This window comes from Balaenoptera borealis (assembly GCF_965194805.1).
Source record: "Balaenoptera borealis genome assembly, chromosome: 4".
NCBI classification, from domain to species: domain Eukaryota; kingdom Metazoa; phylum Chordata; class Mammalia; order Artiodactyla; family Balaenopteridae; genus Balaenoptera; species Balaenoptera borealis.
This window is the reverse complement of record NC_138861.1, coordinates 114,211,253-114,237,702: the sequence shown is the minus strand read 5'-3', so window position 1 is coordinate 114,237,702 and position 26,450 is coordinate 114,211,253. Positions and strand designations below refer to the sequence as shown.

General features: G+C 46.7%; 1 protein-coding gene across 6 annotated transcripts in view; it reads left to right on the top strand.

The window, feature by feature from the left end:
* EVC2 (EvC ciliary complex subunit 2) overlaps positions 1–26,450 on the top strand; it is a 146,350-nt gene that overhangs the window by 4,380 nt on the left and 115,520 nt on the right. For 4 of the 6 annotated variants that reach the window (XM_082389985.1, XM_082389980.1, XM_082389982.1 and 1 more), the window contains exons 2-7: positions 2,555–2,609; positions 5,742–5,908; positions 8,767–8,835; positions 10,802–10,988; positions 16,288–16,397; positions 21,092–21,145. In XM_082389985.1, the coding sequence (XP_082246111.1) occupies positions 2,555–2,609; positions 5,742–5,908; positions 8,767–8,835; positions 10,802–10,988; positions 16,288–16,397; positions 21,092–21,145 (642 nt within the window). Of the gene's footprint in view, positions 1–2,554; positions 2,610–5,741; positions 5,909–8,766; positions 8,836–10,801; positions 10,989–16,287; positions 16,398–17,167; positions 17,303–21,091; positions 21,146–26,450 lie in introns of those variants that run through there. The other 2 variants (XM_082389981.1, XM_082389984.1) reach the window with 2 other exon arrangements.

Below are 26,450 nucleotides of genomic sequence, written 5' to 3'. Positions count from 1 at the left end.
GTCCATAGTTTATTCGGATTTCCTTAGCTTTTGTACCCAATGTCCATTTCTGTCCCAGGACCCCATCCAGGACACCACTTTACATGTAGCTGTCACTTTCCTTGTCTTGAGGACCTCAGCAGTTTAGAGGAGGACTGGGCAGGTATTTTGCAGGGTGCCCTCTGTTGGGATTCATCTTGGTGCATCTAGTAACATGATTTATCGCTGTTGGTGTTTATTTTTTTCATTTGTTTGTTTTCAGATTTCACTACAGTTTATAACCGTGAAAAAACACCCACATGGTCCTGAGGGCATATTCAATTTATGAGCATCTAAGGAAGACAGATTTAGATACATTAAACTGTTGTTTCTATGTTTATAATTATATGCAGCCACATAAAAAATAATGTACAGAACACCTTGTCCTACAAAACAGCTTTGGGGAATTTTCTCTGACTAGAAATTATCCCAGTTTGGGAACATTAGATTAGACATGAACATAAATTCAAGATATTATTAATTTATTTGAAAGAGTTGAACATTTAAGAAGGCTGTTTCTACCAGTGGAAACAAAGATGGAAAACTGTCAAATAATTGTGAGTTGCTTGGAATTCTTCCTGGCTTCCAGGAATTAAATTGGGAACAGACATCTGCCCACACAGTAAAAATGATCATATTAGTAAATGTTTCTTTGAATGAAACACACAATGACAAAAATGATTCTTTAGTGGATTCCCAGTCAAAGGGAAAGAAATATTAAATAAGTTGGAAACTATGCCACGGTCTTCAATTTCAGAAGTAGAGACTAGCAATTAAGAGGAAGTTTTCTGGGATGTTTCACTGTCGGTGTTGACCTTGAACTCCCGGCTGGACCAGCGCTGGCCAGGTTGCTCCACTGTGAAATTACCCCCTCCCCCTGCGCTGTACTTGTTAGAAGGAGGTCACTATGCACAGGCTGGATGTGTGCTCTTAGGAGATGTTTTTTTCCTGCCAGATGGCAGCACAGACTTATTCCATCCACATCAGTGTCTGGTCACTAAGTCTCTGTTCTCGTTATTGCTGTTGTTGCAACGACACATGGGCACACGCTCCTCTTACAAGAAATGAAACAATATAAGTGGTGCGGAAACAAGGGATCCCCCTCTCTACTGTGCACAGACTTGGTCCCCAAGTCCCAAAGTCTAAGTCTTCAGCATACTCCTTTCATGGCTTTTAAAAATAATGTGTGGTTATGATATTGTATATTGTTAAACGTGTAATTATATATTAAATGTATAAATAATTAGTATTAAGTATATTGTTAAATATCTACATATATATAGATATACTTTCAAGTTATTAAATATGTAAGTAAATATGTAAATATATACTAGTAAACTAACTGTAATTTATATAAAAATAAAGATAATATAAATACGTAAATATAATTATTAAATATATAATAATGTCTTAAACATATTAAAATGCCATATTTATTAAATGAAACCATATTATTCATAACTTTATGACCTAGGGATCTTACTTGATATATATTAGAGTTGCTTCTAGGTAATCACAGATCTGCTTTATTTATTTCTTTGTTTATATTTGTAATTGCGGCAAAAGACACATAACAAAATTTACCCTCTTAACAGTTCAGCGATGTTAAATACATTCACACTGTTGTGCTTCCATCTCCAGAACTCTTTTCATCTCGTGAAACTGAAACTCTGTCCCCATTAATCAACAACCCCCCCCATTCTTTTGTCCCCCAGCCCCTGGCAACCACCATTCTACTTTCTGTCTCTATGAATTTGACATACCTCCTATAAGTAGAATTGTATGCATGGACCACTTTTACTTATCCATCCATCAGTGGACACTGGGTTGCTTCCACCTTTTGGCTATTGTGAATAATGCTGCTGTGAACAGCACTGGGCTTGGCCCATTTCAAGGGCTGTAGCCAGGGCACTACAATAACAGTAATTATTATTATCATTATTTTATAGTGGTGGGGTCTGGGCCTTTCCAAGGCTCAGTATTTTACAAAGGTAGAGTGGAGGGGTTGGCTGGGCCCCATTTAGACAAGTTTTAATCACTGAACGAGGTGAAGCAAGCTGGGAGGAGGCTTTGAGGTCCACACTTTTCAGAGGAGGAATCTGAGGCTCAGAGAGGCTGAGAGACTTGGCCAAGGACATACAGCGAGTAAATGGTCCAGTTCAAATCCAGTTCTCCAGACTCCCAGGCTAGTGTTTTATGTGCCACTCTGAAAACTTGCAGGATCTTGGGAATTCAGAGACTTGAGGCTCTCCCAACATCACAGGGTTCGTGAAAAGCAGAGATGGGATTTGAACCCAGGTCTGTCCAACTATATGAAATTTCCCCTACACTCTGCTGTCTCCCTAGACAGCTCCCAGAAATGCAGTTACATCATCCTGCACTCAAAAGCTGGTGGGATGATCGACTTAGAAAAATTTACATCAGATTTCTGGATAAAAGTGCAGCTCCTCTCCACGTGAGCCATTTACAAAAATGGCTTTCAACCACCCCTAGTATGTTCTTCGTTAATGTCTTTGTGCCTTTTGACTCTTTTTAGGACTTGCCCCATGGGATTTGGCCCAGTGTGGAAAGCTCTCACTTTCTGACTGCAGGTAAGTTTTTCTTTTGGTTGATTTTTTATTGATTTGACCACGAGAGAGAACCAGACCCTAAAGCCATAGCCCTCCTACTTCTGCCTCCCTTGCCCCCTGCTCACCAGCGTGCCTTACAGAGCAAGGCAATGTGTCACCTTCTACAGCAGTGGGTTGGAGCTTGGGTGCACAGCCCAGAATTCAGGGTGAGGTGGTCTGTCTTCATTCCCCCTGAAGGCATCTGATAAAGAAAATGCAGAATGTTTGTGTTAGCCAAGTGTATGAGTTTCTTTTCGCTGCTGTAACAAGTTATTACACATTTAGTGGTGAAAACAGCACAAAGGTATTCTCGTATGGTTCTGGAGGGCAGAAGTCCAAAATCAGTCTAACTGGTCTGAGTCACGGTGTCGGCAGGTCCCCACTCCCTCTGAGGCCCTGGGAAGAAGGCCTTTCCTTCTCCAGGATCTGGAGCTGTATCCCTTGTATTATGCAGGTCATGGCCCCTTCCTCCAGCCTCCAGACCAGCGGAATAGCATCTTGCCTCAGCGGGCACATGGCCTTCTCTTCTGCCTCTCAGATCTCTCTCTACCTCCCTCTTTAAGGACACCTGGGATTACATTTATGGGCCCCTGGGTAATCCAGGTTACTTCCGCATCACAAGGCCCATAATTTAATCACATCTGCAGAGTCCCTGTTGCCATATAAGGTAACATATTCACAGGTTCCTGGGATTAGGACCTGGGTATCTTTGGGGACTGTCATTCAGCCTACCACACTGGGTGACAGAAATTCAACTGAAACTAACTTAAGCAAAGAGGAATTTGTTGGTCCCTATAACTGGACCTCGCAGGCCCTAGGCACTGCTGGATGGGGGAGTGGTGTTCTCAGGGCTCTGCCTTTCTCTTTCTCTCTCTTTTTTTTTTTTTTTTTTAATTGGGGTATAGTTGCTTTACAATGTTGTGTTAGTTTCTGCTGTACAATGAAGTGAATCAGCTGTATGTATGCATATATCCCCTCCCTCTTGGACCTCCCTCCCACCTGCCACCCAGCCATCCCACCCATCTAGGTCACCACAGAGCACCGAGCTGAGCTCCCTGTGCATACAGCAGGTTCCCACTAGCTATCTGTTTCACACATGGTAGTGTATATATGTCAGGGCTCTGCCTTTCTCTTTCCGTCGCGGCCCCTGCTTTCCTCTGGTGAGTGTGATTTTCAGGAACATTCTTTCCACGTGGTGGGAAAGACAACCACTGGCAGCCCCGGACTTTCAGGAGTCTGACTGCTGCCACTTGCAGAAAGGAAGAGACTTCCCAGTAGCTCGGCAAAAGTTCAGGAAAGACCAGTGGGTGCAGCCTGGGTCCCATGCCAGTTCCTGACCCTGTCACTGGGGCTTGCGGGGAGAGTGTTCTGGGTTCCGTGCTTAATTCTGGCCTCCTGGGGACCAGGATGGGCTGGGATCCAGGTTTTTCTGTATAGACTAAGAATCTTACTGACTAGTGTGTGTATGTGTGGGCGGGGCTACCGTGAAGGGAGGGGTCCTGGGCAGGCAGAATAGTTTTTTTGTCCAGAATCTGCTAGGCACAGATTATGAATACACCTCTTTGTTCTATACCAGGGATAAACATATTTCATTTCCTGGGGGAGTCAGAAGTACTTTTTATATCTTTTATTACTCTCTGCAGTCTTTACAATTTACAAAATCCAATGTTTTCATTTGAGTAAAATAGGTTGAGGTGATATCACAGTAATCACAGAGACCTTTTAGCCACTGATTAAGCAGACTTGTTGGTCAAAGGGAGCGCAGTGCACTAAGGACTGTGGTTGTAGTGAGAGCAGAGGGTGGAGGACTAAGGCCACTGGGAGGGCTTCAGGGAGGGCTTCCTGGAGGAGGTGCTGCTCAACTGAGTCCTGAGGAGTGGCAGTTAGTAGGACAAGGGGATGGAAGGAGAGGCTTCCAGGCCTGTGGCAGCCCAGAGGCGAGGGAGTGAGGGTGCATCCAAACACCTGCACAAATAGTACAGGTGACCCATGTGACAGTGGCACTAGTGGGGAGGCCGCTGGGCAATGATGCAGTGGGTGGTGATGGTCACTTCGGAGCTTGACTTCCTTCTATACTGTATGTGGACAATAGCAGTGGCTGCCTCATTCAGGTCTTCATCAGAGCCTGCGGCTGGGCCTTCTGAGGGCCTGGAGGAACAGGGGGCACCTGCAGGATGCCTGCACCAGAGATAAAGCCCAGAGTGGCCTTAGGATTTTACACCCAGCAAGTCTCCTGGGAAAGCATTTGTTCCTTAGCCCGAGGGGCTGGGCTGCGGTCCGGAGGTGGGTGTCCTGTCCCACTGTGTGATTGACTGAAACAATCCCGAGGGAGCAGCCAGCCTGGGAAAGCTCCTGCCTGTTCCCATGTGAGGGCTGTCAATTCCCCGATGCTCACCTTTGTCCCCATTCCAACATCATGAACTGAATCAACCACAGGTACTATTCTAGAAAAAAAGATGTTGATTTTATCTAGGATTCCAGTTCCACGTCCTTTTTTTTTTTAATTTTAATTTTTCCTACATATATTTAGAAATTCTATTAAAAAAGGGTTCAAAAACACTTCTAAAGACCTTGCTATCAATACTCTGTGTAAGAAAGACTGAATAACAGGATTCATTCTCAGTCAATATAAGTGTATATTTGGATAGAAGATAAATGTTGAAAAGGCGCAACTCCACAATTCAGGTCACTTCAAAATATAAATTTATACAGTGGTCAGATGAGTTTCCCAAGGACACAGCTGGTGAGTGACAGAGCCAGGATTTGAACGCAGGGCTGTCTGATGCCAGGTGTGTAAGAATCACCTATGGCTCCTCCCTCGCCTTGTGGTTCTGACTCAGTAGGTCTGGGGTGGGGCCCAGGAATGTACATTTCAGCCTACAGCCCAGGTAAGGAGCACAGACTTCGAGAAACACTGTCCTTAAGCTCTGTGTCTCCCAATGAGAATGTCTCATCTTCTTGGCAAAGAGATGGTAAGTCATTCATTCATTTACTCACTTATTCACTTACTCAGCAAAGATTTCCCAAGTGCCTTCACGTACCATGTGGTTTGCCTCTGGAGTTTAACCGCTGCCTTTCTGTATTGTGTAATGCATGTGCATTGTTATTTTGCAGCAGAAGCACCATTTGGAATGAAATTCAATAAGAAAACTGAAGTCTTTAACCCACCTCCGACTTCTGCAGCCTCCAGTGGGCCGTGGATTCATTCCGTATTTGCTTTTATACCCTCGTGGCCCAAGAAGACCTTGTTTAAAAGAGAGTCTGCTGTAACACACCACTTGGTAAGTAACATGTTCAGTTCTTTAAAAGACATATCAGAAGTTGTAAAGAAGCCAGTTTTGGACCATATGTGTAGAAAATGTCACAGGCTTTTGTTCCTCCAAAAAACCTGTTCTTCCTCTTTCACTGAATATAGTTATCATTGGGAAGTAAATCCCTTTTTCTTTCCAGAGAGCTGCTTCTTCTGTACAATATACAGTATTTAGATGAACAGGATGTGTGAATCTGAGCATTGGGCCCCCCTGCTGGTTCTAAAGCAGGGCAAGGGGTCCTGTTTTAACCCGACTGATTCACTTGCTCCTGTTATAAAAATGCTGCTACCGATAATAGGGCTAGGTGTTTAACGAATATTTTCTATTTGCCAGGCATGAGGCTTAGCACTGTCTATGCATAATCTCACTGGAGCCTCATTACGAGTTTCTTAAACAGGTACTGTTTTCATTCCCATTTTACAGAGAGGAAATGAGGATTGGAGAGATTAAGAGGCTTGTTCAGGGTCCCACAGGCCGAAGTGGCAGAGCCAGAATTTGGAGCCCCGGCTCTTAACCACTGCCCCTGCTCCCGCTGTTGTTCATATTCTGTGTGATGTGTTGGCTTCACATGGCGCTGACTTTCACCTAAGCTTTCATGACTTAAGATGCCTTGAGGACCACTGCGTTCAGCCAACAGGCTGCCATGGCCACAAGCCCCTTCTTGGCCCCCAGCTACATGTTTGTATTAGTTTCCTAGACTGTGTAACAAATTTCCACCAACTTGGTGGCTTAAGACAATGACATTTATTCTCTCCCTGTTCTGGAGGTGGGAAGTCAAGGTGTCAGCAGAGCCGTGCTGTCACTGGGGGCTTGTAGGAGAAGATCCGTCCTTGTCTCTTCCAGCTTCTGATCGCTTTCCTTGGTTTGTGGCTGCCTCACTCCAATCTCTCTATTAGGATTCCCTGGAGAAACAAAACTGGTAGAAACAAAACAGGTAGGACACATGTGAGGGAGAGAGGGGGGGATTTATTTTAAGGAATTGCTCATGTGATTGTGGGGACTGGCAAGTCCACACTCTGCAGGGCAGGCTGGAGACCCAGGGAAGAGCTGATGCTCAGGTTGGAAAGGTGTCTGCCACAGAATTCCCTTTTCCTTAGGGGAAACCTCAGTCTTTTCCATTAAGGCTTCACCTGATTGGGCGAGGCCCACCCACCTCATGGAGGGTCATCGGCTTTATTCAAAGTCCATTGACCTAAACATTACTCTCATCTAAAATACCTTCACAGTGACATCTGGACATGTTTGACTAAATATCTGGGTACCATGGCTGGGTACCATGGCCCAGCCAGTTGACATGTAACATTTACTGTCACTCTGTCTCCACCTTCTTGTGGCCTCTTCTCTGTGGCTGTGTACTCTCCTTTTCTGTCACTGATAAGGACACTTGTCATTGGATTTAGGGCCTAGCTAAATCCAATCCACCTAAATCCAGAATGATCTCATCTTGAGAGCCTTGGCTTAATTACATCTTCAAAGACCCCTTTTCCAGATAGGGTGACATTCCCAGGTTCTGGGCTTTAGGACGTGGAGCCACATTCAACCCACCATGTTGGTCATCATCTTTCCAATCCTCTCCAGTGACAGGTGACTCAACCCCTCTTTCGGCAGCACCTCCATCCTCCATCCCCCCTCCTGTGTGTCTTTGCCCAACAAGCTATGTTTATTCAATTGTCATTTGCAAGATGCTGTGTGGGGATCAGAAGAGTAGAAAGCCAGGTGTCTGCCCTCAAGGACGCACTGGGGGCCTGGCACGTCAGAGCATGAGAGTGGGGTCGTGGACAGAGACTCGACCAGAATCAGAGGCCTGGGCAGCTTATGCTGCTGCATGTGGTCAGCGTATTCTCAGGAACATCACTTCCCCTTTCTGTGTCTTTGTTCGCTTCTGTACAATGAGAGGGTCATGCTCTGGAGAGGGGTGTGCGGTGTGGGAGGATCATAGGATACGGAGCACACAGCCTGGGGTGGAGTCCAAGCTTCCTGCCTGTGCAGCCTTGGGCAAGTGCGTTAACCCTCATGAGGCTTAGTTTCCTCATCTGTAAAATGGGAGTAATAGAATTCATATGTGTACAGTGATGGGCCTATGCCTGGCACTTGGGAAAGAATAGCCATTGTTATGATCGTTGGTATCACCGAGAGCTGCCGTGGTCTGTGATTGACAGTATGGCTCCACCCACTGCAGATGGAGGGGGGCAGGGCAGACAGCGGGGAGGCATGGCCTGGGGTCACGGGGCATATGGCAAGGGCGGAAATGAACAGGGACCAGTTGTGATTACGAGGGGCAGCGGGGCTGGCATCTGGTGGGCGAGCTCTGGCTTTCCACTGGTCTCCTTCCAGGGGAGCCATCGTGGGGCTGGAGGAGCCCAATCCTGGCTTGATTCTCTACCTGTTGATGATGCACCCCGCTCATGGGAGGTGCCCCAACATGCTGTGGTCCACGTTCACTCAGTCCCTGCCGTGTGGCTGGTGTACCCCACACAGGACATGTGCGCAGCCCTTAAAGGATTTTTCCATAGCTCTGCTCACATGCCTCCTGCTGAAGTGTCAAGCCTGGTTTGCTGAGTCCCTGTGACAATGGTGTCACTGACACGCACCACAGACCGGGACACAGCCCCGTGTGATCCACGTCCACGTTCTTCGCCCCTCATAGGTTTTAAGTTCCAGTCCTGTAATACTCCTTTTAAAAAAATCTTCAGGACTGATGGGAGTTACTACACCAGCAGAAGTAACCCCTCTGCCTGGCCCTTTTAAAAGTTCACCTTGTACTTTTACTTGACAAATATAGCATGAAATATTTTTCATTTTCTAATGATTTCTATATTTTATTGTAGTATGGAGACATTTCAAGAGACATTCAAGGAACTTCTGAGAATGGAGTAATTTTTCAGAAATGTGCAGTGGTGAGTATTCATAGGTAGTTTATACTTAAAGAGAAAATAATTGAAGTTGCCCAAATCATATATTAGTAGAGTTATGTATTTAAAGAACTGGTGAATCACGTGGTTATCTACCCATGTCTGGACACAGGTGATGATGCAACCCACAGGGATCTTATATTTTATATGGCAGCACCAGGACTAAGATTTTTTGGTAACAATAAAATTATTGGCAGTGAAAATCCTCTGCGATCATTTAAAATGAGAAAGTGTATATTTTCTCTCAGATTTTAACATTGATATGATGCCCGACAGATTAAAAATTCACTTAATGTCTTTAGGTCTTTGACCCTTACTAATCTCATGAGATGGCTTTCACATGATCCTGTGTTGAGGGTCCCCAAGACCACCCTCAGTTTCAGTGCTTCCCTGGAAGGACTCACAGAACTCAGAAAAGCGGTTCTACACACAGTTACAGTTTATAACAGCAAAATGATATAGATTACAGTCAGCAAAGCAAAAGGCACATAGGACAGAGTTCTGGGGAGACCAGGCCCAAGACAGCCAGTCTTCTCCTGGTGGAGTTGAAAGAAGAGCGTTTAATTTGCCCAGCAATGATGTGTGGCATCAACCAGGGATGCTCACCCAAGCCATGGAATCCAGGATTTTTATTAAGGATCCATCACGTAAGCATGTGCACCCATGTCGCTGACCTCCGTTATTCAGGTCACCTGAACATAGCTTGGCCCAAGGCCCTCACCGTGAACCACATTGTTTGCAGAGACTACCTGGGGTGGCCCAAAGCCGTAGGATATAAAGACACTCTTATCAGGCAGGATATGCCAAGGGCTTTAGAGGTTAGTCTCCCAGGAGCTGGTCCTCTCTTTGGGATGTGTGGGGTTTGGACAATCCCAGCCTGCTGAGTTGACCACGTACTGCACAGCCCTCATTTCAGCCCAGGCCCTCAGCTGTCTTGCTCCCCTTCCTGGATAAAATTGGTACTACCAGTTTCTCCTGTGTCCTTCTAGAGATGTTTCCTGCCACATGCACTCAGTTATGAGTGTGTGTGTGTGTGGTGCAGGTATATACATACACATACCTTCCTTCTTCCCCTTTTTACGTTGGTGCCAGTATTCCATACACGGAGTTTTACAACTTGCTTTTTTCATTTACTACGTTCCAGAGCTCACTCTTCTTGGGACATACATGGCTTCCTTCTCTTTCCTCAGCTCCTCTTTCTTCAGCAGAGCTGGGGTGAAGGAAGGGCAGGAGTGGTGGGAGACAGGGTTCGAGAGAGGGAGCAGGGCAAGGTCGCAGAGGCCAGGTGGGGAGCCAAGCTGCTGATGGGCCACTGGCTTTGAAGAGCTGAGCTATTCATTTAACTTTTTTTTTTCTGGCCTCACCACATGGCTTGGGGGATCTCAGTTCCCCGACTAGGGATTGAACCTAGGCCACAGCAGTGAAAGCCTGGAATCCTAACCACTAGGCCACCAGGGAACTCCCTAGCCCTGAGCTATTCAAACATATGGGCAGGCAGAACCCTGAAGGGGGCGACTGGTCAGGAGACAGGAGACCAGCTTGGGGCAAACCTGGAGATCAGATGGCAGTCAGAGGCCCTGGACTGTCTGGGGCTGAATCTTCAAACTAATAGAGTAAGAAAGAGCCACTGTTTGCTTTTCTTGGTGACACCAGTTGTCACAATCTCCCCAGCCTGACTGTGGTCCTGTGCGTGGATATGTTTTTTCTTCTAAGTTTCTCTGTGGGCATGATTTCACTGCATTTCAGGGTCCCGGTTTCTTTGAAATTATCTCTGAGCAACAGCTTGGCAAGCGGGAGTCAAAATTCTCCTGGGGCCTTTGAAATCAAACCTGATAAATTCTAGAACCTTTGTGAGACCTAATCCCCTCCCACAGGCACAGTTGAGCTGGGGCCTCGTTTTGGGAAGTTGGGTTTGCCAGCAAGCCCAACCTCACTTTGCCTCCTGCCCTAGGTGTCCGTGCAGAGCGAGTGGCCGACAGCCCACGTGCGACTGTTTGTGAACAACACGAGGACGCCCGCGGCTGCCAACCTCTCTGACCTGCTCTTACTGGACAACATCACGGGCCTCACCGTTAGGGAGTCGGCTGGAAACCAGACCTCAAGAGGGTTCCAGGCTTTCAGGAAGAAGTTTCTGCAAGGTAATAGCCACGTGTATGAAGTCAGGGGTGGAAAATGATGAAAATACGTACAGATACTCACAGAGCATGGGATATGCAGCAGGCATCTTCTTAGACACGTGACATGTGTTCGTGCAGTCGGTCCTCACAATAGATTGTACCATCAGGGCATCAGAGGAGGAGACCACTGCTCAGTATCTGCACCCAGGAAGCTGGCTTGTCACTTAGGTTGAGAGAGGTGGGTTTTGGGGAAAGAGTTTTTGCAATATATATATATGCAACATTTATTATGAAAAATTTCAAACATACACAGAGATTATAGTGAACCCCAATATATCCATCACCCAGATGACCAAAATGACCATCACTCAGTAAAATGAAGAGCTTGTTTTGGGGAGTGCTGGGCAGACATGGGCGTGGTCTGACATCAGCCCTGGAAGCATGCTCTTGACATGTTCAAGCGTGTTCAGGCGTGTTCACGGGAGTAACTCAACTACTGATTGGCTCCCTTTCAAAGTATGACACCATCACTGATTGGCTTTCAGAGATGTGTTTCCTGAGGCGAGTTGTCATTGGTTAATTAAGGAGATTTAAAACCAATTCTGGATGCAGTTGTTCCTATGACTTCAGAACTGTCAGTTTTCCTAGGAAGGTGAGATTTCTTTTATTCTGAGTAGGTGCCCTGTCTTCAGATAAAGAGACTAAGGTGGTGAGGAACTTGCCCAAGACCATAGGACTGGCACTCAAGACTGAGATTCAAACTCAGGAAGTCTGGATCCCCCATCCACCCCATACCCAGGATGCTCTAGTGCCTCTCACATGCCTGGGACTCTTACTGACCTCTCCACTTCCATACACATGGCCCACGTTGCTCATCAATCCCAGCATTCTTTCTCTCTGAGTCTAGATGAAGCCTCAGAATCCTTCTTAACACCATATTATTGACAGAAGCTACCAGTGGAGTTGGCCCACAAGTAGTGACCTCTTTGCTGGCTCTGGTTTAAGCAGTGTCATAAAAACTGTATGATACGTCCCAGCTAAGTGATCTTCAGTGCCTTTCTTCAATGATGTAAAAATAAATCCCCCCAATTCTTAAACTGGTGCTCAGAGAAAAGAACGTGGGGCTGTGAGCAGAGCACAGACTCGGTCTCAGACAGACCTAGCTTGACTCCTAACTTAGCCGTTTTAGAGCTGTGTGGCCCCTGTAAATCACCGTCTCTGAACTCCAGATGTGGCATGTGTATAACAGCCTCGTAGAGCTGTTGCAGAGTCTAGACGAGGTGATGTGGCCTGGCGCTCTGCCTGCTCCAGTGTGGCTTGCCTCTCTGGTCTTGTTGCTCCTGTGGTATTTTGTAGTCCATGCTCCTGCGGAGCGAACTTGTCACTTTTCTCCCATGACTCGACATCAGATCCTGCTCTTGTGTCTGTCTGGAGGGTCCTTCTCTCCTTCCCTGCATCTCATTCACCTGCCCCTCCTGCATTTCATCTGCTTGGAGCCTGGACCACCCAGGAACTTCATGCATGAACTCACTGACTTCCGCCCCAACACATGAGCTCTGCACACCCTTGAACCTCAGCCTCTGCTCCTGTGAACTGGGGGTGCTGGTGACACACTTCAGGGAGTCCTTCTAAGGAGAAGCTAGTTCATTCACGAAAAGCAACACAGCCTGGCCCGTGGGAAGTGCTCCCAAGTCCATGGCTATTTTGTTGTGATTATTTTTATTTTTTATTTTTGTGTTTGGTAAAAAACACATAAGATCTACCCTCTTAACAAGCTTTTAAGTATACAGTACAGTACTATTAACTGTTGTACAGCAGATCTGTAGAACTTTTTCATCCTGCATGACTGAAACTCTATCCCCATTGACTAGCAACTCCATTGCCCCCGCCTCCCAGCCACGGGCAAATATGTTTATTCTTGTGACTGTATTATTATTGTATGTATGCCCTCGCCTTACCTCTGCCTACTAGATTCTACATGCCCTGAGAGTAATATCCAAATTGTGTTTGTCTGTAACTTACCGCAATCTCAAGGGATATGACATTGGTTTTCAACTTAGTGGCATGAAACTTTTTTCCCGAAGAATAAGTGTAGAACTACAGAATCAAATGACCCATCTGACCCCAGCTCATCGATGCTCTGACAATATCAATATCATTTTCATCATCATCATCATTTGCTGCTTTAAAAGAGCCACAGGTCCAAGAGGGATGGGTGGCTTCCTACTTATTAACTGGGTGACCCTAAACGAGTCACTTCATCTCTGTCAGTCTCAGTTTTCTCTTCTGTCCGCAACAGGAAATATCGTACTTTCCATCTGTCTCAGGACACCATTTGGGGATCAACTAGTTGACGTCCTGCAGACATTTTGAGGGTGATAAAATCACTGCCAGGTCTGATTATAATGACCTTCGCCGGTATTATCATTTTAATTAGCAATTTAATCTTTATCACCTTATCTTTATGATCTAACTTTTATCATTACACACAAATAAAGTTAAAATGTTGAGGATTTTTAAAACAAAAATCCTAGGGATTCCACAGGCTCAGTGCTAATTTCTCCTCTTTTCTTTACATCTTTTTGAGGTCTCAATACATTGAGAGATGAGGCACATTATAGCGTATTAGGGATAAAATATCACCCCTGATACAGGTACAGGCAGAGTCAGAGGACAAGTGTAGGTGAGATCAGGTGGGCTGGGTGACTGACCAGCAGAGTTGGACAGGCTTTGTCACCCACTGGGCATGTTGGGATGGCTCCCCCATCCTGACAAAAAAACAAGCAGGAGTCTTGCTTTCTGCCAGTAGCCCACTCCCACGAGTAAGATAGGCTGACTGGCAATGCATACCCAAACTTTCCATCGGATGGCGTGCATTGCCCAGTGAGAAAGGGGCAGGGAGAGGCCAGCCCTGTTTCAGGTGGGGCACCCATGCTCAGGGACAGAAACCTCAAGGGTGGTGAGTGTGTGCTTCCCTTGCCGATCTCCATCGTTTTGTTCTCCAAACCCACTGGGCTCCTGGTTAATCTGAGGATTGCCAGGGGGGTGACTAGTGCCCTGGGGAAGGAGAACAGCTGTTGGTCAGGACTCAGGACAGCCCTGCTCCCCCAAACCCCCATTCGTTGCCCCTGTGTGTGTCCTTCTGGAACTGCTGGTTGGTGGAAGAAATTTTTTTTCCTGCCCCATGAAGGTTTTGGAAATGACTCGAGTGTTACATTATTGAAATAAACTCAAAGGATACTCCAGACCCAAGGCTGGAAATTCTCCCTAATTCTAATACCCATTCAGATCACATCCTGCTATGCTATTAAACAAAGTATGTCAGGGGTTTTGCAATATGATTCAAGGACAACCCTGAGTTCATTCGCATCAAGATCCTCCAACAATGACCTGCCAGCACCTCCCTTTTGCAAATTCTCCCGGAGAAATTAAAAGTTCAGGAATGAATCCCTGACAGATAGAAATCCAAATATATTCAAGTCCAAAAGGAATTAAAATCTGAGATCAAAATTTTTGCCCTTGTAAGTTTTGAAGTCCAAAGTCAAAATTCTTAAATTAAGGTTCCCCAGACCATCTTCCCATTGTTTTATTCTGTCCAGACTCCCCCGATGGTTGTTGCTGCTGGGAGGAGTTGGGGTTCCTTCAGCAGAAGAAAGGGTGCAGCTCCTTGACCCAGAAGCTGAAATTCATTGAACCCCAATTTTTTCATATGCTTCACTTTTAAAAATTTCCATAGAGGTAAGGGGACACAAGAGAGTATCATATAAACAAAATGTGGTCTATCCATACAGTGGGATATTGCTCAGCAATAGAAAGGAATGAAGTACTGGTACACACTGCGACATGTATGAACCTCAAAAAAAAGAGGTTTGCTCGGGGAAAGGAACCTGACACAAAGAACACAGCTTGTATGATTTCATTTCCATGAGATGTCCAAAAAGGCCAATTAGTCCCCAGAAAGTAGATCAGTGGTTGCCTAGGGCTGGGGGTGGCTATGGAGAGCAACTGCCATTGGGCACCAGGCTACTTTTTAGGGTGATAGGGATGTTCTGAAATCAGACTGTGGTGATGGCTGTACAACTCTGTAAGTATACAAAATTCTCTGAATCTCACGCTTAGAACAGGTGAATTGGGTGATGCATAAATTTTATCTCAAAGCTGTTTTTTTAAAAAAAAGGAGTATCACAGTCTCATTTCCACATCCACCCTAATTCAGACAACCAGCCGCCAGTCTCAGCCTCTGGACAGACACGGCCATGTCCCCAAAGCAGCACTCAGCGTCCTCCCCAGGCCATGGCTGAGGCTTAGAGCATCCGTCAGAAAGAGCAAGGACATAGATGTTGCTTTAGTTCACACGTGCCTTCGGTTTCTGCCAGGTGTCTGGAGCCCACCTGAGAACGTCAGCTCAGTGGGAGAACTCCGCCTTTAGTAGTTAAAGTGGGCACAGTCCATTTCCAACATCAGACGGAAGGGTCCCCAGGGCACGCCGGCTCTACCTCCAGAAGGTGGGGCTGAGACATCCCTGCCTCCTGCAAAACTGGAAACCTGCAGTGGTGGCCACCCTGTCACCTGCTTTCGTTTGGGGTCCCTCTTTTTCCACCCATGCCTCCGGAGTCTGCTTGTTCACCTGGGGGTGTGACTGAGTGTGGCCCCTCCCGATAGCAGAGCCGTCTTCTTCTAACCAGTCCTGGCTTCTGACTAAGGGGAGCTTTGAGTCAGAAACCCCATCTCCTAGGAAGCGTCTCTGTTTGTGTAATTAAGCCATCGAAGGCCAGCCAGAGACCATGAGGTTGGAGGAGACCCTACGTGAGCCTGAGTGACCTTCTCCACTGCCCCCTCCTGGGCCCGGTCTGGCACTGCTTCCCTGTGCTGCGTGCTGGGCTTTCAGAACCAGCTGGAGGTGTCAAAGCGGCAGCTAGTGTCGCCCAAAAGTCCTATAAAAACTCTGTCCCATCATTGTGTGGATGGGATCATTGGGAACAAATAGGTCCCCACCTGGATTCAGAACAAAACAAAAAGGTTCTGGATTTCCCAAGTGTATGACATCCTGAATTAGGAGGACTGGCCCGCCCAGCCCCAGGATGGGATGGAGCCCAGGTAAAGCTCCTTGTAAGGGCGCTGACAGCCCTTCCAAGTGAAAAAAGAGGGGTTCCAAGAGCACACCTGCCCCGTTTCTTCTCCCTGATAACAAGTATGTGAGATCGAAGGGGCTCTTGCTGCCACTGTCAGCTGTGATGCCAGCCGCCTGTGGATGCTTGGCTGTGTCTGGGGTGTGGCAGGGGCCCCGTTCTTGACCCACATGTGCCTTCTCTCTGAGCAGTTGGAGACTCCTTCTCCGTCAGCTACACAGCCTCGCTTGAAGCCAGAGACGTTGGGAGTGGAGAGGTCCTGATGCTTCCTGCCCAGCTCTCCTTCCAGAGTTCATCACCGGTATTGTCTTTATTACTTTGATTTCTTTCTTGTCACTGTTGTTTTAGAAACCCTGGGCACAACATCTGTTAGTTCATTCTTTTCTTCGTTCCATCCTTCATTTGTTCAGTGACACCCAATTCTGGATAAATGTGCAGGCCCTGGAATCTCACACACTTTACCATGAATCAGGCTCCCTCGAAGCTCCTTGTGACCTTAATTATTTTAACCTCTCTGGACCTGATTATCAAGATATGTAAACGATAGATGTTAATTTCTCATCGCTGTGTCTTGGGCGTAGTAAACACTCAACCAAATATCTCCCATTTGTATTGGTTTGCTAGAGCTGCTGTGAAAAAGTACCACAGACCAGATGGCTCAAAAACAACAGAAATTTGTTTGTCCACAGTCCTGGAGGCTGGAAGTCCAGATCAAGGTGTGGGCAGGGTTTGTTCCTTTTGAGGCCTCTGCCCTTGGCTTGTAGATGGCTGTCTTCTCCCTGTGTCCTCACATGGTCATGCCTCTCTGCATGTCTGTGTCCTAGTGTCCTCTTCTTTTAAGGACACTTTTCAGGTGAGATTAGAGTTCACCTTGATGGTCTCATTTTACCTTAATCCCGTCTGTAAAGGTTGTCTCCAAGTACAGACACATTCTGACATACTGGGGATTAGGGCTTCAACATATGGATTTTGGGGGGGACGTGATTCAACCTGTAACCCCATTACTATTAGCACCTTCATTTTCCATTCACTTTTTTGTTAATCCACGTAGGCAGTGAATGTGGTTGGTTGCACGACCCGTGCTACATGCTGTGTACTCCTGGGAATACAGAGGAGGAGATCTGTGCTCCGCTCGAGGCCGGAGGTATTGGGAGTGGAGAGGTTCTGTTGCCTCCTGCCCAGCTCTCCTTCCAGAGTTCATCACCGGTATTGTCTTTGTTGTCAAGACAACATTGTCAAGATCTCCGGCCTCTAGATCAAGGAGCTCGTGCTCTAGTTACTCTGGTCATTTTATTCTGATTTCAGTCCCTGGAGAAAGTACCTCTTATAATAGACTTAGAAAATGAGGCTCCAAGGGTGACTGCCCCAGGTCACGTGGCAGAATCAATATCGGACCCCGCAGCTGCCGGATCCTTCCATCCAAGGCTGAGGGGCCTGTGTGCAATGTTTCTGCTGCAATAAGAGAAATAGTCCTGGATAAAATTAAATAAAATGAAAGATTCCCAAAAGGTAAAGACCAGATATGAGAAAACTGTATAAAACTGTCAGAAAAGACAAATGTCTCAGAATACAATTAAATGCAAAGTCAAGAAGAGAGGACAAAGAAGGATACAAAAATGGAGATAAAAATGGCCCAGAAGAAATACCATCCGAATTTCAAAGGACAGGAAACCAAATATGTTAAAGTCAAAATTTAAGATAAGGCAACAGTCAGAAACCAACAGTGAGAAACTCAGAAACCCAGTGAAATTGGAAGCCTCCACCTCCTCGTGTAGGGAGGGGACGTTAGGCCAGGGCGGCTTCACCTCCCAGCAGAGCCTGGGGAGGCTGGTGGGGCAGCAGGAGGCATGAGGTCCGGGGCCTCTCACTCCAGGGCGACCTCCTTGGCTGTCACCCCCGACGGGTCCTGTCCGTTGCTTTGTTTGGTGCCTGTCTGTGTCATATCAACCCCATCCCCCCAGTAAACCCCCATCCGCCACTAGAATGTCACTCCATGAGACCAGGGACCCCAATGGCCCTATTCCCAGGTGTGTTCTCAGTGCCAAAAATAGAGCCCCACCCACACTAGTTGCTCAGTAAATATTTGTTGAGTGAATGAATGAATAGATCAGTGAACTAATGGTTCTTGGGCAGGTGTGTTTTTTTTCTTTTTTAACTTCTCTGAGCCTCTAGTTTCTCATCAGTAAAAGGGAGATTGTTCTATAGTCTCCAGTCTCTTGTGGTGATAAAAGAGATGATTTTATATTTGCACGTGGCCTGCAGTTTCTTTCCGTCCCCTTCCAAGCCTTCAGGTGCTCTCTGGGCAGTTCTGTAGACAGAGCAGAGAGTCCCCCTGCCCACCTGGAGATTCCAGAGCTCCAGGCTTCACATGTGTTGTAGGTTCCCGCCTGCGTTAGACCGTCAACATCACCCTTCCTGGCCCTGCCTTAGAAAAGGCTCGTGGAAGGCCGGCGTTTGCTGAGTGGATAAGTGCTGATGATAGTGAGCGGCTCCTATGCCTCGTTCTCCAGTCGGTTCACCCATTTGGACTTCACAGTTTCTTTGGGTGACTCCTAGGCCTTCCTGCGTGATGGCAAGAAGGTCCAGTGTATTTGGGGCTGCACATGATCAAAGTTTGAGTGAGACTCACGACAACTCCCCAAGAGAACATTGGTCTACACTGCTTGTCAGCCATAAAGAGGCTCACACTACAAATGGGAGAATAAAGGAGTTATTTAAAAATGCAGGTGCCCAACTTGAAATCCTTCAAGTTAGCATGGAGCTGGTGTCTGGTATTTCAGAGGTGGGAACGCTGTCCTCGCTGTGTTTTCAGAACAGTTCAGTGTCTCTGAGTTTCAGTTTTCCCACCTGAGAAATGAGAGGGGTAGGAAGACTCCCCACAATCTCTTCTAGTTCTGACATTTTCACATGGTATGAGAGCAGTGGAGAGGGTAATAAAAATAGTTACCACTTACTAATCCTCACAGCATGAAGTAGGTACTGTCAGAGATGCATTGTGTTTAGATCTGGAAACTACTTTCTCAAACACACACAGATGTGCACACATGCATGCACATGGATACACACACATGCACACACATGCACGTGGATATGCACACATACACACATGCACCTGGATGCACACATGCACGTGGATATGCACACATACACACATGCACATGGATACACACATGCACATATGTGCACGTGGATATGCACACATACACATGCACATGGATGCACACGCACACACATGCACATGGATATGCACACGTGCACACATATGCACATGGATACACATGCATGTGGATATGCACACATACACACATGCACCTCAAATTCATACAAGGGTAGATAAGACAGGACCTAGATGAAGGGAGGTCAAAGAGGGGAAAATCTAGAACATTCATCTCCAATTCCTTACCATTTATTCTATAAACATCCTGCCCACCTTATAAAACCATCACTGGGTCTCACGTGGTCCATGTTTCCTGACTTCAGGCTGTGATCTAAAACATGTTTCTCAAGTCTTGAAGTTTATGTAGGCGCGGGGCTGAGGATTCATGTTTTGCAAAGAGATGAAGTACACTTTCAGCCCCTCTCTGCTGAGACTTTGAGTGTCAGGAAACACAGGGAGGAGGGACCCAGAGGGAGTGAAGAGAGAGGAAACTGACCTTTGAACCCACTAGTGCAGGAGACCCTGAAACTCACAGGGCACCATGAATATTCCGAAGCACAGACAATTCAGGAACAGAAAGGGCCAAGTGATTGCTTCATAGATGTCTCTTCTTTAGAGACTTGTTTGTTTATTTGTTTGTTTCTTAAAATTTCCATTTCCCTCCTGAAAAAGAAAGCTTGTGGCATTTCGACTTCCCTTGGAAGCCTCCATCAGCTTGTCCTGCTGGCCCGTGATGCATTTGGGATGCCCCAGTGCGCCCAGTGCGGCTGCTGTAACAACTGTAGGGCATGGATCAGGAAGTTTCCTACCTCAGGTGGACCATTGCTCAGGTCAGGGGAAAATGCCTCCAAGTGGCCGTGACAGGATTGCACAGGGGTTGCCTAGCTCACTGGACTTCAGGCTCCAAGTCTCCAGGCCAGTTATCTACATTGATACAACCACCCATCGCCACCTGCTACACCCAATAGCAGTAATACTTTCACAACACTCCTCCCTATGTGCCAGGCACTCTTCTAATTAATTCTTACAGCAACTCTCCGAGTTGAATATAATTCCCATTGTACAGATGAGGAAACTGAGGCACAGAGAGGTCAATAACTTGTCCAAAACCAGAGTGCTGGAGAGTGATAGAGCCAGGCATGATCCGGGGAACTCTGGTTCTCTCCAGACTACCCTGCACTGCCTTTCAGTTGCAAGATATTCTGACTCTACCCCCAGGAAGAAGTATGATCTCATGTTGAGTCTCCTCAGATACCACATGGTTGGACAGATAGCAGTCATAACGCTCACCCTTCATTTTTCCATTTCCTATGTTTTCTAAGCAGAGGAGTATTAGAAAGTATTGGGAGGAGACACATCGGGAGTTGGGGTTTAGGGGTGTTGGGAGCATTGGAAAGAGGGCTGACAGTCGGAGCAATGACATCGGAGCCTGTGATTCTCTCCCCCTTCCTGAAGGGGACAGACCAGATCCCGGAGGGTGAAAGTGGCTGCTCCAGGTCACGGGGCGGGTAAGCTTCAGGGTCATCCCTCACCCCAGCCCGACCTGACCGTAACCCCAAGTGTTTCACCACCAGGGCACACTGCCTGGGTTTCCCTGGCAATTAGGGAAACTGGTGTTTGGATTTCACACACGCCTCTCGGAGAGAAGGAGGCATCACAGTTTCATAGACCTTTCCCCCAAAGGGACTTTAAGACCCCTACAAGCCTCCACCCCCGAAGTCAAGGGCCCGGTGTTGCTCCAGGCACGGTGGGTCGGTGGGTCGGAAACACGAAATGTTACCCCGTGTCTCAGATGCCAAAACCTATTTACTGAAGTGCTTTTTTTTTTCTTTTTCTAGAACAGAGCCCAGCTAAAAGCCCTTTTCACCATAACAACAGAAGAAAAGATAACGGTAGGAGAAAATCTTTGACCTGGACACCCGCTCTATGCCCCCAGTGTGTCTTTTTATGCCTTTGGTGTGTGGTCTCTTGCTGTCCTCAGAGCCAAGGGTAGGGGCCTGCCGCTGGCCTTAGCCTCCCAGACACGAGCCAAGGCTGGGGGCTCTGTGCAGTCTGGGGTCCCCCAGTGTGGCCTGAGGCTGTCCGGCTAGTTTCCTGGATGACCCTTTCATCTGGGCAAGACGGGTCGGTCACTGCCTGGGCAGGCTGGGGCTCCACCCACCCATCAGCCGGCTGGTACCCGCCCTACAGTGTTCACCCCACGGCTAGTGGGTGGTCATGTTTTGTCTTCCCAGAGCTGCCCAGGGCCCTGCAGGCCTGCTTCTGCTGTTCACCATTAACATTCCTCCATTTTTGTTCATCATTCAGTCACCCACAGCTCATGCATTCACTCATTCACATGTTCATCAAGTATTTATTCACCATATAACCACGCTCCACATTTCTTAAGCACCTACTAGGCGCCAGGCATCCTAAGCAGTCTTCATTTGCTGAATTGTGACATCTTCACCATAAGGTGAGGGGATAGATTGTATTTTAAATCACCTCCATTTCATAGATGGAGAAACTGAGGCACACTTAGTTCAAGTCATTTGCCCAAGGTCACATGGCTAGTGTGTCAGGGTTCCTAAGACCACTCCTAGGTGCAGTGATTCCCTAGGAGGGCTCACAGGACCGCACACATAGTCGTACTCAGGCTGATTTATGACAGAGAAAGGACGCAAAGCAGAATCAGCAAAGGGAACAGGGACTCAGGGCGAGGTCTGGAGGACGCCAGGTGCAGGCTTCCAGGGTCCTCTCCCGGTGGAGACACGTAGGACACGCTTAATTCCTCTGGCATCAAGTTGTGACAGCACATGTGAAGTGCTGTCCACCAGGGAAGCTCATTAGAGACCCAGTGCCAGGGTTTGTACTGGGAGCTGGGCACGGGGCACCCTCTGCCTGGTACCTCCCAGGAGGACAGCATGTGTTCAGTGTACACCACATCCTTTGCCCAACAGTTTAGGCCCTGTGAGCCCCTCTTATCAGGAGATGGTGGGAACCCTCTGAAACCTGAGTTCCCAGACACCAGCCAAGGCCCAGCACCTTGAGCAGGCCTCCCAGAGGATGGAAGTCTCAGGCCGGCTGTGTGAATGCCATTCTGCACAGGTAGTGTTAGAACAAGATATGAACCCAGGCCCTTTGGCTCCAGAGCCCTGCTGCTGGGCAGTGGGCCACACTGCCTCCTAGTGAGCCGAATGCCTGCACAGATGAGGCCGGCACAAAACCCGAGTCAGGCACACAGGTGCAGACAGTTCTCCTGGCTGGTCTGTGAGCTCCTGCCAGGCAGCACCGTGTCTGATTCCTTCTTGCATCCCGCACGGTGCCTTACATTGTGGGTGGCACTCAACAGGTAAATATCCCATGATTGAGCTGACTGTCATCAATGCTACGTGATTGCAGTAAAGGTCAGAGAACATTCATTTAATCAGTATTTATGAGCCCTTCCTCCGTGGCCCAGACCTTCTCACGTGGATGGAGACGAGCCGTACCCAGGTCTTCAGGGCTGTCTCCAGCTCATTGCCTTCAGGAGAAGCAGGAATAGGTGGCCCCCCTGGGCTGCAGACCCATGGGTGCAAGGCTTGGCAGTGGAGCAGTGGGTTGGATTTCAGCCCCACTGGCCCCTGGGCCAGGTGACCTCTGCCTGTGGACCATGTTCAAGGAGGTCATTATCGAGTGGGGAGATGAGACATATGCAGGTGATGGCCCTAGAGTGTTGTGGGAACAACGGGCTCTTGCACCAGAGGCCTGGACTTGCATCCCTGTTTTTCCACTGATTGTATGTGACCTTGGGCACATTACTTACCTCCCTGGACCTCAGTATCCTGGCTGTAAAATGAGAATAATAATAGTACCCGCTTCGTAGGGTGGTCATCAAAGTAAACGGATTGATGCAGGCAAAGCACTTGGCACAGTGCCTTGCATTCTGTAAGTGCTCAGTAAACATCATTCATATTATTACACATGGAAATAACGCTGCTGTGCAAGTGTTCTGTGTTAATTGTGAAAAGAATGTTAGGTATCAGGGTCTCAAGCTTAAATTCCCACGAGGGCCATGCCGGTACTGTAAGTGTGTGAGTCAGGCCCACGCAAGATTCTAGGGCGCAGTGGAGTCTGAGGCAGCCTGGAGATTCCAATCGCCCATCACCCACCGTCCCTCCCCCACACTGAGACATTAAACAAGGGCAAAAAGCCAAACAAACCATGTACATCAGCTGTGACAACTTGTGAGGTTGTGACCCAACATACAGATCATAGGTGCTGGGGGTACTGACAAGGGAGAAAGGGTGGGCTGGGCGGGCTGGGTGGATGGCAGGCCTCTTGGAGGAGGTAAGAATTCACTTGGATCTTAAAGGAAGGAGTTAATTAGGGGTGGAGGAGAGGTTTCTAAAATATGTATCTGAAGATCTGACGTCAAGGTTAAGCCTGTTTGACTGTAGGTTGGACGTGAACCGAGGTTTACTGGGCTCGAGCACAGTGCCCGGCACCTTTTAGGTATACGTAAGGAGGAGGCTCGGCCCTTGCCAGCTGCAGCGTGTGTTCTAGCACGGTTGACTTGGGCACCTGCAAAGATAACGTCGTTATACTAGGAAAGTGTGACCGTGATGAATAGGAGGAGCTCAGCAGTGAGGTATAAGCTCCTCTGACATTTTTCTCAAGCAGTTAAAAGATACAAAGCAAAGACATTGAGTAACCCATTGTGTAAACTGGGAACTGCAACACTTGGAAGAGAGGCCATCACCTCCTTAATTTCTTATTAATTTCCTGAGGGTGAAACTGATATATGTCAACTAAGACCCCAAGAAGTCTTCTTACCCTTTCTGCCTCCTGGATGAATAGAGAGGAAAAGAATCACTCCACCCTGTGCCGGACATTGAGTGCAGGTGTTCTTTTTAAAAAAATTTTATTGAAGTATAGTTGATTTACAATGTTGTGTTAATTTCTGCTGTACAGCAGAGTGACTCAGTTATATATGTACTTTTTCGTATTCTTTTCCATTGTAGTTTATCACAGGATATTGAGTATAGTTTCCAGTGCTATACAGTAGGACCTTGTTTATCCTATGGATGGTAGTTGAGTGGAGGTGTTCTGATTGAGCTGGACTTCACTCCAGCTTCTCATAGTGAAGCTGGGCACCCTGCCAGGCACCAGAAGAACAGGTCACCATATCTCACTGCAAGGATCTGAATCTAATCAAGAGAGGGACACTTAAACCAATTGTTATGTCACCCAAATTCATTTGGAGTATAATTCGAATAATAACAATAATAGTGGAATTTGGGGGAGGAATGTGATCAAATCAAAGTTTCACCTGGAAATATAAATTTACAAAGCTAGATGAGAAAATTTCGAAATGAAGAGTAACAAAGGAGGATTTGCCCTAGCAGATATAAAAAATTAGAAAGCTATATTAATGCTGTATTCAGGTCCTGCAAAAAAAGTCAGACCAGTGGAACAAAATAGAATACCTACACATATGTATACATGATAAAATGATATTTCAAATCAACGGGAAGAGAATGTCTCATTCATAAGTTTGGGGGGCAACCGACTGGATCTTTTGGAAGAAAAATGAAGGTGAATTCAACAGATTTAAATCTAAATGGATAAAACAATTTGTAAAAAGTAAATATTAGTTAATATGCTATGAAAAAAACCATGGGGGAAAACCATGGGTCTGAGTACACAAAATAGTTGAAAACTTTACATTTGAAAACAGTATTAAGAAAGGTAAGGGGTAAACTTGGGAAAATATTTGTAGCATACATTAAAAAGGATTAATGTCTTTATAATACATTATAAAGAGCTCCTATTCATTAATAAGATAAAGAATACCGCAGTAGATAGCTATGTACGATATGAGAATTTCTCAAATACAAAGATTTACAATGTGTGCCCTTGATCACAGTGGAGGGAACGTGTAACTCCATTGGCAAAATCATGTGGCTTTGGGTGTAACTCAGAGGGCTGGAAGCATGCAGTCGCATATCATCACGTCTGCCTTCTCTGGGTCACTTCTTCTTTGGATGACTTACCAGCCTTCTGCCTGTTCAGTCCTGCTCCCCTCCAGCCCATCATCCTGAAACAACAGCCTGCTTACCTTCTATTCTGGAGGGGCTCCCCATTGCCTGCTGGATAAAGCCCAATTCCCTTAAGTTAGGATTCAGACTCCACCAGGAAAGATGACCTCTGCTATCTCCCTGTGCCGTGGGGTTCCTGTGTTTTCCACATCGCTCTGGTTTTACACATGCTGATCTTTTCCTTCCTGTCCTCTGGCAGCTCGTAAACATCCTGCAGGACCCTGACCAACTTTCTCCACCTCTGTGATTCCTTCACATCCCCCAAGCAGGCTGGTGGCACCCCTTGGTGGGATCCAGTGGCATTGGGACATCTGATAAACCTTGTCACTCTGTGACATTGAGATTATTCCCCTGGTTGGCACTTAATACATTTTTGTTGACATCAGAATAGAATTTTTGCCCAGGGGGAGACTTTAAAGATTATCTAGTTTTACTTCCTCATTTAAGAGTTAAAAAAAAACTCAGGTCCTGAGAGGCTCTGGGAACTGACCAAGGTCCTGAAGCTTGATACAACATTGAGGAATGGAATCATGCTGTGCAGTTTGTTCTGTAGTCCAAGCCTTATTCACTGGATTGTAACTTACAGACCTCTATTAGTGAGTGTGATTGTCTCTGTTTGTGGTTACCTTCAAGCTCTTGCTCTTGCCAGAGTTATCAGAGTCTCTGCCCTCAGAGCTGCCCGTCAAGGGCTGTGGGACAAGGGTCAGCAAGTCACTGACTCCTCTGCTTCTTCAAGCAGTTGAAGGATTTCAACTAAATTACTCCTAAAATGTCTTTCAGATAAATCATTCTGTATGCTCTCCCCTTCAAACTTTTCCTGGTTTGGGGAGGGGGTGGGATTTAATATACGTCTATTGTGGACACTTTAAACAAACAACCCCTCCACACACACACACACACACACACACACACACACACACACACACAGACACAAGGAGAAAGTTAGAAGAATAAGATAACATTTCTTCATATCCCCACCACCAGAGATAACCATTGCTAGCATGGTAGTTTCTTGCCTTCTGCAAGTCTATAAATATATTTATTACATAATTGAAGTCAAATTGTATAAACAATTTTTCCTCTTGCTCTTGTAACTTGTTATTGGATTTTAAGCATTTAAAGCATTTCTTTTGAAAGT